Source organism: Salmo salar, chromosome ssa16 (genome assembly GCF_905237065.1).
Source record: "Salmo salar chromosome ssa16, Ssal_v3.1, whole genome shotgun sequence".
Taxonomy (NCBI): domain Eukaryota; kingdom Metazoa; phylum Chordata; class Actinopteri; order Salmoniformes; family Salmonidae; genus Salmo; species Salmo salar.
This window is the reverse complement of record NC_059457.1, coordinates 36,303,298-36,318,262: the sequence shown is the minus strand read 5'-3', so window position 1 is coordinate 36,318,262 and position 14,965 is coordinate 36,303,298. Positions and strand designations below refer to the sequence as shown.

The window sequence follows — 14,965 nt, the reverse complement described above, 5'->3', positions numbered from 1 at the left end:
ACAAAAAATCTTGACCCAAAAGTTTATATTGAAGTCAGCCGTAAGGACCTGTACAGTATGTAAAACATGTTAAATATTGTGTTAAGTGAACCTGCTAATGAGATATATTGGTATGAACGTGACTTCTAGGGGTAAATGTTCTCACCTATTAGTCAGCTGCTGCAGTCACCCTGCACCAGTATCCAAAAAAGGGTTTAATACAAATGTACGAGTAACCGAAAAAAATGCCTCTTCGGCACCTCAAATGTATTGAGCTGGTGTAGACTTCCGACATGAGCGTGGCAGTAATGAGTGATTTACATTGGAGGTGCCGAATATAATTTTTGTTCGGTTGCTTGTACATTTTTATTTAGACCTTTTATGGAAGTACAGTACATACGGGCTGTAACAGGAGTAAATTAAGATAGTTGCTCAGCGAAACTCCATATTTGGCGAGTAATGGGAGTTTGAATCTGAGTTGCCTGTGCATTAGAGAGGAGACACGCCATACTCATCGTCTCTAACGCACAGATGCTGGGGCACCTTCACCTCATATTGGACTGGGGCACCGTCACCTCATATTGGACTGGGGCACTGTCACCTCATATTGGACTTGGGCACCTTCATCCTCATATTGGACTTGGGCACCTTCATCCTCATATTGGACTGGGGAACCGTCACCTCATATTGGACTTGGGCACCTTAACCTCATATTGGACTTGGGCACCTTCATCCTGATATTGGACTTGGGCACCTTCATCCTCATATTGGACTGGGGCACTCTCACCTAATATTGGACTGGGGCACTGTCACCTAATATTGGACTGGGGCATCGTCACCTCATATTGGACTTGGGCACCTTAACCTCATATTGGACTGGGGCACTGTCACCTCATATTGGACTGGGGCACCTTCATCCTCATATTGGACTGGGGCACTGTCACCTCATATTGGACTGGGGCACTGTCACCTCATATTGGACTGGGGCATCGTCACCTCATATTGGACTTGGGCACCTTCACCTCATATTGGACTGGGGCACTGTCACCTCATATTGGACTTGGGCACCTTCATCCTCATATTGGACTGGGGAACCGTCACCTCATATTGGACTTGGGCACCTTAACCTCATATTGGACTGGGGCACTGTCACCTCATATTGGACTGGGGCACCGTCACCTCATATTGGACTGGGGCACTGTCACCTCATATTGGACTGGGGCACTGTCACCTAATATTGGACTGGGGCATCGTCACCTCATATTGGACTTGGGCACCTTAACCTCATATTGGACTGGGGCACTGTCACCTCATATTGGACTGGGGCACCGTCACCTCATATTGGACTGGGGCACTGTCACCTCATATTGGACTGGGGCACTGTCACCTCATATTGGACTGGGGCATCGTCACCTCATATTGGACTTGGGCACCTTCACCTCATATTGGACTGGGGCACTGTCACCTCATATTGGACTGGGGCACCTTCATCCTCATATTGGACTGGGGCACTGTCACCTCATATTGGACTGGGGCACTCTCACCTCATATTGGACTGGGGCACCGTCACCTCATATTGGACTGGGGCACCTTCACCTCATATTGGACTGGGGCACCGTCACCTCATATTGGACTGGGGCACCTTCATCCTCATATTGGACTGGGGCACCGTCACCTCATATTGGACTGGGGCATCGTCACCTCATATTGGACTGGGGCACCTTCATCCTCATATTGGACTGGGGCACCGTCACCTCATATTGGACTGGGGCATCGTCACCTCATATTGGACTGGGGCACTGTCACCTCATATTGGACTGGGGCATCGTCACCTCATATTGGACTTGGGCACTGTCACCTCATATTGGACTGGGGCACTGTCACTTCATATTGGACTGGGGCACTGTCACCTCATATTGGACTGGGGCACTGTCACCTCATATTGGACTGGGGCACCTTCATCCTCATATTGGACTGGGGCACTGTCACCTCATATTGGACTGGGGCATCGTCACCTCATATTGGACTGGAGCACTGTCACCTCATATTGGACTGTGGCACCGTCACTTCATATTGGACTGGGGCACTGTCACCTCATATTGGACTGGGGCACTCTCACCTCATATTGGACTGGGGCACTCTCACCTCATATTGGACTGGGGCACTCTCACCTCATATTGGACTGGGGCACTGTCACCTCATATTGGACTGGAGAACTGTCACCTCATATTGGACTGGGGCACCTTCATCCTCATATTGGACTAGGGCACCTTCATCCTCATATTGGACTGGGGCACCGTCACCTCATATTGGACTGGGGCACTGTCACCTCATATTGGACTGGGGCACTGTCACCTCATATTGGACTGGGGCACCGTCACCTCATATTGGACTGGGGCACCGTCACCTCATATTGGACTGGGGCACTGTCACCTCATATTGGACTGGGGCACTGTCACCTCATATTGGACTGGGGCACTGTCACCTCATATTAGACTGTCACTTCATATTGGACTGGGGCACTGTCACCTCATATTGGAGCCTCATACATTCAGTCTGATATGAGACAACCAACATGGTAGTCATAGTGACCTCAATGACCATTAGTATGATTATTGATCTACACTACAGTAAAAAAATCTAATTTTTATCGATCCACGTTGTTGAGGCGGCAGGCCATGTCAGGTGTGGTGGCCCCAAGAGCCGTTCAAGGATCAAGATAATACAGTTCATACGCTGAGTGCTGAGGGGCCCTGACCTCTGTGAGGGGTCTGCTGTAACTGGAAAGTGAGGTGGCCCTGTGTTATCGAGAGATCATCTCTTACCTTGACAGCCACCAGCATCTTGTCCTTGGTAGGGCTGAGGTTATAGCACTCTGCCAGGAACACCTTCCCAAAGGCCCCCTCTCCCAGCTCCCGCTTCAGAATGATGTCTCGACGCTTTATGTGCTGCACGTCTGAGAGAGAGAGAGAGAGAGAGAGAGAGAGAGAGAGAGAGAGAGAGAGAGAATTGCTATGGTAACTATATTCCCAATCAAATACCAACTATTTGCAAACAATTGACAGAGAGACGTGGTTTAAGTGGTCAGCAGGTCCAGGAGCAACAACCCATCAGTGTTTCTGATAGAATCAAGGGCAAGTGTTAAGTGATGGTTCACTGATGGGACTGGTATGTCTTGAATCCTGCTATGAAGCCTCAGTGTATCTAATGATGAGGTTGGATTAATTGGCTACAGGCATACAGAACACAGCCATAAGACCTGCTGTGTCAGAAGAGATGTGAGGGTAAAACATTTGTGTTTGTGTTTGTTTCTTACTTGCAGCATACATAAATATACCACATTTATAAAATGTCCATTGCCCAGTAATAAAATAACATCTTAGAACCTGCAGTGAGGAAATGTTCATTCAACCAGTAGGATGCAATGCTTAAAAGTCTAAATGACCTCTTCCCCTTCCACCCAAAAAAGTTAAGTGATCATAATAATCCAAGCAAACCTGTGAAATGTCTGCAACCTGCCTACAACCTGTACACTGTGCTAAAATGGTTGTGAAATCACAGTGTACAGCCTGTTCTGAGTTCCACCTGTTCTGAGTGGCTGAAAGCTGCATTCTGGGGGAAGTGTGGCTTCCATATGGCAAGTCACAGCAGCAGCTGGTATTTATTCAAAACAGGGGTTCGGATGAGCTGCTGTCCAACACATATACCCACTACTGTCCAAGGACCAGCCCAGTATGGTACCACAGATTCCCCCTGGAAGACTAGGGCAGAGAAGAGAGATAGATACATACTGAGGGATGGGATGGACAGAGCTCTTATTTCTATTGGTCGGCACAAACTAGGCATTTCCCTTATGAAGCACCAGAAAAATAGTAGCTACAATGCAATGAGCACCAGGCAATAACAAATTAATAACACCATGATATCACTGCAAATATTTCTGCTTGAACTGCGACCATAGGTGATCTTAAAAATATGTTTGATAATGGTTTGCACTGGACTGAGATAAAAAAAATAATATGCAAAACCCACACAAATATCAGTAATCACATTAGATAACATTTATTTAATCAGGATCCAGAAATAAGTCATTGTTTTGTTCTCTGCAATTGCTTTTTTTTATCCCCTCCCTTCTCAATTTCCCAGAAAGACAGTGATAGGTTTACAATTAGCAGGTAGCTACGGGTATGGTGGAAGGTGTGCTGTCTATCCACACAAAGCAATTAAGGAAGTTACAAATAGCTTGGGCTAATTTTCTCATTACCACAGCGGTTGTGGTGCATTCACCTCTCTGTTTATGTGGGCGAGGGCATCCATTCAGGGAGTTTACCCTCACTGGGTCATATCTGTCTCAGTGTGGCCCAGCAGCACATAGCACACAGCTGGGATAGAACAGGACACAGTCTTCATCCTAATTAGGCTGCTTTGCTTTGGCAGAGCAGATGTTGACTCCACTGCGCTGAAAATGACAGAAGAGCAAACTAGAGCTGATTTGGTTTCAAATGTTTGCAAATCATTGCTATTTGATTGGGAATATAGTTACCATAGCAATTCTCTCTCTCTTGCTCTCTCTCTCCAGTAGACCACAAATGACAAACAGAAGTGCAGCATTTCATTCAGTCCAATCACTGGCACTTGACTTCTGAATGATGACTTTATGCAAATGCTGCTGTTTTAGGGGGTGACTTTTCATCAAAAGTGACTTCTCATTACATGAACTCTGTTTAACATATTTGAGTTCAAACACAATTGTACAGTAGAGTAAACACAGGTGTGGAATACATACCAAATCTTCAATCTATCAGTAAAAGGCTACATTTGAGTCCTTTGTATTAGATTCTGCTGTGAACATCACATAGACCCACAATTTTCCTTTGGGTTGGGAACTAAAATAGGAAGATGCCACAACAAACTAAAGCAATATCTGAATGTTCCCTGACCCAGTCCTCAAATGTAAAGTCCCCTTACTTCCTGGATTATTCAGTGTTTAGGTTAGTAGCAATGTAATCAGATAGGGATTTACTTCCCTCTAAAGCCTTGTTCACACTGCAGGCCTTGATGCTCAAATCAGTTTTGTTTTTCAAATCTGTTTTGGAATACTGACTGTCCAAACAGCAAGTTACAAGTGACCAAATCGGATTTGTGTGTGTTCAGACAGCAGTCATTTGCTGACATGGCTACGCTAGTTGTCATATTAACGATGGGTATGTGTGCTTTGGTGTAGGCTGATTTGTGGTGGAAATTGTGCTTCCTTTCAGGCAGAAGTTATGTAGCAATCAAGCGAAGGTGACAACAATGCCTACCATGGATGTTTCCCAGTTGCTTTGAATGATCAAAATCATAGGGTAAAAACACCTTTAAAGCCTCAAAGGATAAGATGATCCAACTTTCAAAACAAGTCCTTTTTGGTTTGCCACAGAAGTCAACTAGCTAGCTGTTTAGCTTTCTAGCACATTTCCTAGCGTTTGTAAACAATTAACAAGCTAGTTAGCTACCACACGTTCTTGTCAAACTGTCAACAGAGTAGCTAGCAAGCAACAAGATATGCCAAATAAGTCTAAAAACCACTGACTGCAAAGGCACATGGCCAGGAATCAGATTTGTATCTGATTTCAAACCCCCTACAAAGGTGGCTTGAAATATCCGGTTCCATGTGCTTTTTGGCTGTTCAGACTGCAGGAAAAATAACAGATTCGAATCAGATATGGAAATATTGATTTGAGTCATTTGAAACTGCCAATGTGAACAAGGCTTAAAAGCTTCTATAATGCCCCGCTCAACATACCTCCATTACATGTACAAACAGAAGTACAGCATTTCATTCAGTCCAATCACTGGCACTTGACAATCTGACAATCTGATACAGCGCCTCTTCAACCTCAGGAGGCTGAAGAAGGCTGAAGAAATTTGGTTTGGTCCCTAAGACCCTCACAAACTTTTACAGATGCACAATTGAGAGCATCCTGTCGGGCTATATCACCGCCTCGTACTGCAACTGCACCGCCCGCAACCGCAGGGCTCTCCAGAGGGTGGTGCATTCAACGAGGGAACACTGCCCGCCCGCCATGACACATACAGCACCCGATGTCACAGGAATGCCAAAAAGATCATCAAGGACATCAACCACCCGAGCCACGTCCTGTTCACCCCACTATCATCCAGAAGGCGAGGTCAGTACAAGTGAATCAAAGCTGGGACAGAGAGACTGAAAAACAGCTTCTATCTCAAGGCCATCAGACTGTTAAATAGCCATCCCTAGCCGGCTACCACCCGTTTACTCAACTCTGCACCTTAGAGGCTGCTGCCCTGTATACATAGACATGGAATCACTGGTCACTTTAATAATGGAACACTAGTCACTTAAATCATTTTTACATACTGTATTCCATTCTACTGTATTTTAGTCGATGCTACTCCGATATGGCTCGTCCTAATATTTAGATATTTCTTAATTTCATTCTTTTACTTTAGGATTTGTGTGTAATGTTGAAAATGAATTGATACTACTGCACTATTGGAGCTAGGAACACAAGCATTTCACTACACCCACAATAACATCTGCTAAATATGTGACCAATAAACTGTGATTTGATTTGTACTACTCCTAGCAAGACCTTTACTACTCTCTCTGAAAACGTTACCTATGGGTGTCTCACACACAGTACCTTGTCTTCTATTCTTCACAATGTTGTTTCTATGATACCTGTCCTAACAGTTCTCTCACACAACCTAGTTTTTGCCTCCTCCTAATATTTCTCGAAACAAAGAGATACACAACAACATTCCATGAGATAACCAGATGCATTTGAGGATTTATGAATGTATCTATGCCGTTAGGCATACTTAAAAAATGAAGAGATGTTTATCTGTTCAGATAATTCACAGGAAGAGAAAATGTTTTAAATAAACCACTGCCTGCTGAGCTGACTCCTGTTGAATAAGTGTTAGAAGTGTCTGTCTCCCCTCAGTGGCTAGACCATATCAAGTTCATATACAGTACACAACATGTGCAAAACAAGTGTCCTGAAGATATTAGTAATACGGGATGGGGGAGTGTGTGTTGCTTGCCAGCTAGGTTAATGGCTAATGGCTCTGTGTACTGGTGTAATGAAAACAGCGTGGGAATGCGGAGAGAGGGCACAGCCTGCATGTGTTCAGTGTTGGGGGCAGATAGCAGATGGTGCCCCAAAATGACTGTTCGAGGGGATCCCGGAAAGTACCGGCCTGTCTGTTAGTCTGTAAACACCCTTGCAGCTTTCTCAGACTTTTGCACCTCACAGACAGAAGACACTGTTCTACAGAGCGGAGCACCTTTTCCTCTCACGGCTCACCCTTCTCCTCCTCTTATACCTCCCCCTCACGCCTAGCGCTCTCCTCTCACGCCTCCCACACGCATCACTCCCCCGCTCCTCTCACAAACAAATAAACAAAATGCAAATGAGGGCCGTGGCCATAAAAGGCTCCAATCTCTGAATCTCTCCATGCGAGTCATCCACAGGGCTCTCACCTGAATCCCAGTGTCACCTTACGTGGTTGCCTTGCCTCATCTTTTATTTGATTATTTTTCTCTTATGCAGACGAGCAGAATGAATCTCTATCAGCACATTTCCTCCACAGGCTCTGCTAGACACTGGCTGATTCATAATGTAGAGCACGCTCTCTCGCTCTTCAGAGCTGCACAGTTCTCCAGGTGCTTTGGCTGAGGGGATGTTGAAGAACACTACAGCAAACAGAGGGATGCAGAGCATGAAGTAGGAAAACCATCAAAGCACTACAAAAATAAAGCACTCGACAACAGGTCAGAGGCATCCACTGCGGTTGCTATAGATTTTGTAACCGTACATCTATGGATTGCAAACATACAGTACATTTACACTAGGATTTGTTTCTGTTGCTTTGTTCCAAACACAATAGGCATATGTACAATATCGTCAAACATAGCACAAATTCATTCGACCTTCCAACGCTTCTACACCCAACCTCGTGGTGAGCGAAGGGCCTTGCCACCATAATGCAGAGAAGAGATAGACAGATTATTCAGGTATGGAAACATCTATCATATTCTTATGTTGGTGTTGACAGAAGGAGAGATCAAGGAGAGACAGACACACAGAGAGAGGATATCATACTCGGGTGATTCTGGGAAAGTGTGTTGTGTCAGAAAGTCCTGAAGGGAAACAAAAGGCAGGGCAATTCATGACTGCCGTTGAAACCTGGATGCTGAACAACACTGTCAGTAAACATGACAATCACATGAATAAGGAATGAGCTTTAAAGCGCGAGCAGTGGTGTGTGAAAAAGAAGTCTCATTGTGTCTGGAGAGGCTTGCGAGGAAGGAAGCATGCAGGCTTCACTTCAGGGCTTTACAACTATCCAAGGTTGGTTGGAGGATTGTACTGTAGCGCGGTGTACGTATGAAGAGGGCCGAACATAAGGAGCAGCTGGAGTCAGTGCCAACCCTCTCAGCAAGGCTCCTCACAAAACAAAACAGGCCATAAGGAAGCCAAAAGAGCACAGTGAGAGATTCAGACTGGGTTCAAATGTGTTCTGTGTAGCAGGAGGAATGACTAACACAGGTACTCAAACTCTTTCATACTCTGACTTGAATTTACTTTGGAGTGAACCAGCAGCACTCATGGTCAGAGGTTGGAACCGGTTCAGGGAACAGAACTGAAAATCAGAAAATAATGACGTTTTTAGAGGAACAGAACCATAACTGAGAACGAAAGTGATCAATACTGTTCAGGAACAGAACCCTTATTTTAAAAACATGGGAACCGGTTAATAACATTCTTTTACATTCTGGACATTTTTTTCCAGTCCCCACAAAAAATTCAACAAAGCGCCTACGCAAAGCCAACTTTCTGAAGTTCATAGACATTCAAAGTTCCTTCAGAGAAACCGCCCCTCTGTAGATATAATTCTGTGGGCCTAATTCAAATAATGCATGTGATAACAACAAGATGCCCAGCGCTTCATACCCAGCATTGTCCTCACCTGCAGAATTTCAGTCGCATGTCGCACACTACACTTCACTTGTCTGTCCAATGCACGTAAATAGCTTGCCCGCTCTTGAGCAAGCTGCTCTATCCATTGGTGAAATAATTTAATGTCGAGCTAAATGTAAAACAATATATATATTTCAGAGTTTTAAAAAGGAACAGAAAGGAACGATATAAACCTTTACTTTTTTGGTTCAAACCGGTTCAGAACTTTACTTTGCTGGTCGGAACAGTGGAATGGAACGAAAAAATAATGGTTCTGTTCAGTACAAAATGATTGGAAAATAATTTTGGTTCCAACCCCTGCTTAGGTGAAATTGGATGACCTCAAGTGCAGATGTTGGGGAGATAAATCGGAGTTAAATTGTGCGAGTCAAAATGTTTTGGGGCTGAAAAGCCATCATCAATTTTTTTATGCTAGAGACTCTGCACACAGTCTGTGTCGCAGAGACTTTAAACACAGTCTGTGTGAGGGTACAAACCACACATATCATCTTCTTGTACAAAAGCTATAATTTGACTTCAACAAATCCTTCATTGGGATGAAAGAATGGCCAACTACCCATCACATATCGGAACTACTTTAAGTATAGGAAAGCATAGATTTCTTTAATGGAAAACTAGTTTGGTTAATGTGACATATACTGAATATATTCCACTCGAAAACATGTTTCTTTCATCTGTTATTTGTCAATATAGAGCCTGTACTCTCTATAAGTATGTGAAGCATTTGTTGTTTTTTCATTTAGATTTTATTGGCAAATTAAAATGTTGAAACACTCCCCTGACTCTAACCATTATTACACTGTTATTGAGACACTGTCAAGGTCATATTAACTTTCTCACTCCAATACTGCAGCAGAAGTTGCATCCATGGATGGATACAGTAGCATAGCAGGAGGTGGAGCGCAGAGCAAGGATAGAGTCTGCAGTGTGATGACCGTTCCGCCACTGAGTTGCAATTAGAATGCTTTTAATGAGTTGGGAGACTCAAATTTGCATACATATAGCTATGTTAAGTATTTACTTCAAGGAAGAAATTAGAGGAAGAAAAAAATTAAGCAATGGATTTAGCAAGTAATACATACCCAACAAGTGATGAGATTTTTAACCTGTTGATCATATTACTGTATGTTCAGTAATGTATGTGAAAATGCTTCAACTGTAAAGTATACTACATATGACTACTCTCCTTTTATAATAATGAGTGTCCTACAAACATGTTCCTTTTCTTAAGAGGCCAGCTGTTAACTAGAAGATAACCCTGAACTACTACGTTCATCCTTAAATGGAGCTATAAAAATAGCTATGATTTCTCGGACGATGGGGCTCATTGGATGTTGTTTTGCACCTAAATCCAACAGATGAATACATTGATGGATGAGGGGAGAGGCCACGAAACCTGGCTATGGGTCACGGAGCAGGGTTACAGCCAATCTCTGATATTGATTGCATCTGGACAAAACTCATATTTTGCTCATGATCTCTGTCTAGGGGACAGCCATCAGTCAACTGTTGCCATGGAAAGAGAAGATGGGGGGAGGTATCTGTTCTGTAGTGGTGGAGCAGGGGCTAACATTTAGTATCTGGTTCTGAATACTGTTCTTTTCACCTTGCAACAGAAAATGACCTGTCTAAAGAAAAGGAGATTGGGTGAGTGGGTGAGTGGGTGAGTGAGTGAGTGAATGTTGCTATATCTTTCTCATATAGTAATGGTATTTTGTTTTACTTCTTGGTAACCTTTGCCATTGCTACCATTCCCGATAGACAGCCAAGTCTTTGACTTTGAGGTGATTTGAAATACTTCTGGCCTAATCACTCTTCAAGTGATTACCTGAATAAATGCATTTAGACAACAGCTCTGCACTAGCCATATCTGCATTTCATCACTGAACATATTACAAGGCTATAAAAATAAAACCAAGCTGGCAGATGATTTTACCTGTTTCATTAAAACACCAGGCAGAGTGCTAAAACAAAGAGGTTGTCTGAAAAGGTAGAAGTCGGAGCCAGATCTGGATGGGCCTTGCCAGGGGCATGTCCTCTGTCTTTTTGTCACTAATAAGGATTCATTTCCCACATATTTTCTACCTGCAGGTGGGAAGGAATCCAGCCGACCACAAGGTGTGCTGCTCCTATCAGCCCTCTCTCTCCCTGCAGTTAAACTGACTGTCCTGCAGCTCAGTAAATAGCTCAGTAAATAGCAGAGAGGGGGAGCATTCTGACAGAGGGTACAGGCTCTGACCACAGAGACACTCATGATGAATATTTCAAGTAAATTTACATTTAATCAAATTAGTTCCTTGATGAATTAAGTGAATGTCAATCTAACTGCAGATTCTAAGCTTGTTGATGCATCATTTTTCATGTATCTCTTCAAGTAAAATATTAGTGCATTTCAGTGAAAATATTTCCTATTCTTACTGTATGTAGTTACAGTTCATATAAGGAAACCAGTTAATTTAAATAAATAAATACATAAAATAATAATTAATTCCCAGTGATTTCACATCACTGGGAATACAGATATGCATCTGTTGGTCACGGATACCTTAAAAAAAAGGTAGGGGCGTGGATCAGAAAACCAGTCAATATCTGGTGTGACCACCATTTGCCTCATCGACTCCTCTTCAATGGGTGTGCAACGTTGCTAGATATTGGCGGGAAACTGGAACATGCTGTTGTACAGGTCGATCCAGAGCATCCCAAACATGCTCAATGGGTGACATGTCTAGTGAGTATGCAGGCCATGGAAGAACTGGGACATTTTCAGCTTCCAGGAATTATGTAAAGGTCCTTGCGACATGGGCACTACATTATCATGCTGAAACATGCAGTGATGGTGGCGGATGAATGGCACGGATCTCGTCAAGTTATCTCTGCGCATTTAAATTGCCATCGATAAAATGCTATTGTGTTCATTGTCCGTCGCTTATGCCTGCCCATACCATAACCCCACCACCACCATGGGGCACTCTGTTCACAACGTTGATGTCCACACAACGCTCACCCACACGACGCCATACATGCTGTCTGCAATCTGCCCGGTACAGTTGAAACCAGGATTCATCTGTGAAGAGCAAACTTTTCCAGTGTGCCAGTGGCCATCGAAGGTGAGCTTGCCCACTGAAGTCAGTTATAACCCCAAACTGCGGTCAGGTCAAGACCCTGGTGAGGATGATGAGCATGCAGATGAGCTTCCTTGAGACAGTTTCTGACAGTTTATGCAGACATTCTCTGGTTGTGCAAACCCACACTTTCATCAGCTGTCTGGGTGGCTGGTCTCAGACGAACCCGCAAGTGAAGAAGTCGACTGTGGAGAGGGCTGGTCGTGGTTACTCGTTGTCTGCTGTAGTGAGGCCGGTTGGACTTACTACCAAATTCTCTAAAACAACGTTGGAGACGTCTTACGGGAGAGACTTGAACATTACATTCTCTAGTGGATAATCCTGCAGTCAACATGCCAATTGCACTCTCCCTAAAAACATCTGTGACATCTGTGGCATTGTGTTGTGTGACAAAACTGCACATTTTAGAGTTGCATTTTATTGTCCCCTACACGAAGTGCAACTGTATAGTGACCATGCTATTTAATTAGCTTCTTAATAATATGCCACACCTGTCAGGAGGATGGATTATGTTGGCAAAGGAGAAATGCTCACTAACAGGGTTGTACAATGAACACATTTTTGCACAACATTTGAGAGAAATAAGCTTTTTGTGCATATTGAACATGTCAGGGATCTTATATTTCAGCTCATGAAACATGGGACCAACACTTTACAACACAACACTTTACGTTTATATTTTTATTCAGTATACATTTCCATTCTAACCCGTCTGCATCTAGTATTAAATATAAACCACAGAAATATCTGGTAAAGCTGACAGATGAATTATCAATGAAAGCCACAGATATGTGCGTGACACTAGATGAAGCCATTGGATTTACTGTTGCAGTCGGAGTAATAGAAATATCAGTGATTATAACCACACAAGGTGATTTCCATGATGGACCTGATTCTTCATCAGCCGCGGCATTAGACTGGCTGAGGGGAACACTGTGATTTATGCTCAGACAGAGAAAATAACGACAGCACCCTCAGGGGCATGAATTTCTACTGGAACTCGCTCTTGCTGTAAATATGTATTAAAAAGCCCTGGAGTGAGCTGGGTAAGGTTTGCTGTCGTCTCTGCTAAGAGAAAAGTTAGCATCTTGTTGGTGACATCTTTTCTACAGAGAGCTCAAGTGAGTCTTACCTTAATTATATTAGAATAAATCCATTATCACAAACAGACAAAGTGATATGACTTATCAGAAACCGAAAGGTCATATCTTTCCAATATGATAGTCCTGTACTATAACTGTTTGAAGAACATTTATACCCACTTGCACTAAAAGAGGATGATATTCGACGATTGCTTAAAAAAATAACAGGTAATACAGTTCATTAAGACATCAAGCATAAAAAAAAGTAATTTCACAGTGAATTTCAGTACGCTGTGTAAATTCTCATTGCTTTCTACTCTTCTGATCTCTTGGAGGAAAGAAACCCACATTGTTCAGTGTTGTTTGAAGGAAAGTCAACGAGGATGAAGTAGGTCTCGGTTTTTCCTCTCTGCTCATTGATTGGTTGAATATATATCATTGCCTACTTAAAGTCCATGAGGTCAGCTTTATCCGAGCAGTGTTTCTCTGAGTGTCTGTCTGTTTTGGGTATTTCATTTTGAACAGTCAATGCCTCGTTTAGTATATAGAACAAAGTGTCATAAAGGGCATTTTGTACTTCATTTTCACCCCCATTTGATTTGGATCCTAGAGTACTATATAATGAATGATCAATATACTAAATCTTTATATTTTGTTGTACAAAGCCATCACATGCAGAGACACACAGTAAGACACACACACACACACACACACACACACACACACACACACACACACACACACACACACACACACACACACACACACACACACACACACACACACACACACGAGAACCTGATGGATTGGCTTAAAAGATTCATGCAATGTATAATGTATAACTCCTGCAATGTATTTTTCAGGACTAAATGTGATTTCCTTTTCTCTCATTGGGTCTCCCTTCCGAACCCTGCAAGCCCCGGGAGTCTGGACTATATTGAAGGTGTGTGTGTGTGCGTGCAGGGGCAGGTGTGTGAGCTGTGGGACCACTCATTTAGTTAAACATAGCCCTGCTGGTTTTAATGAGAACCGTGGCTGCAGGAGAGTGCCAGTAACTCATCTTTACTAAGAGAGTATAAATTCACATCACGTACTGTAGCATGTCCTCCATCTGACATGACAAATCCTGCCGCTTTACACGCCATTCATGATGTGTTTCTCTCTCCACAGCCACCAGGCACTTCTTGATTGTGTATCAGCTGGAACAGTGGATATTGGCTTTGCTTGCCTCTGTGTGCCTCTATCATTTTTCATCCATTTATCTTTTTTTCTCAAAGATTCACGGAAATGTGAACAATTAGTGTCTCGAGAGGATGTAGACCTTTCCAACATTTAGTATTGATCCAAATACAGTTATGATCTCCACTGAGTGTACAAAACATTAGGAACACCTGGTCTTTCCATGACATTGACTGACCAGGTGAATCCAGGTGAAAGCTATGATCTCTTCGAGATGTCACCTATTAAAACCACTTCAATCAATGTAGATGAAGGGGGTGAGACCGGTTAAATAAAGGTTTTTAAGCCTTAAGACAATTGAGACATCGATTGTGAATGTGTACCATTCAGAGGGGAAAGGGCAAAACAAAAGATTGAGTTGCCTTTGAAAGGGGTGTCAAGAACTGCAACGCTGCTGGGTTTTTCATGTTCAACAGTTTCCCGTGTGTATCAAGAATGGTCCACCACCCAAAGGACATCCAGCCAACTTGACACAACTGTGGGAAGCATTGGAGTCAACATGGGCCAGCATCCCTGTGGAATGCTATCGACACCT

General features: G+C 43.3%; 1 protein-coding gene across 5 annotated transcripts in view; it reads right to left on the bottom strand.

Annotated features, from left to right (window-relative positions):
- Positions 1 to 14,965, bottom strand: part of LOC106573628 (NT-3 growth factor receptor) — a 289,969-nt gene that overhangs the window by 27,493 nt on the left and 247,511 nt on the right. For all 5 annotated transcript variants that reach the window (XM_014148851.2, XM_014148852.2, XM_014148854.2 and 2 more), the window contains one exon: positions 2,805 to 2,935. In XM_014148851.2, coding sequence (XP_014004326.1) covers positions 2,805 to 2,935 — 131 coding nt within the window. The remainder of the gene's footprint in view (positions 1 to 2,804; positions 2,936 to 14,965) is intronic.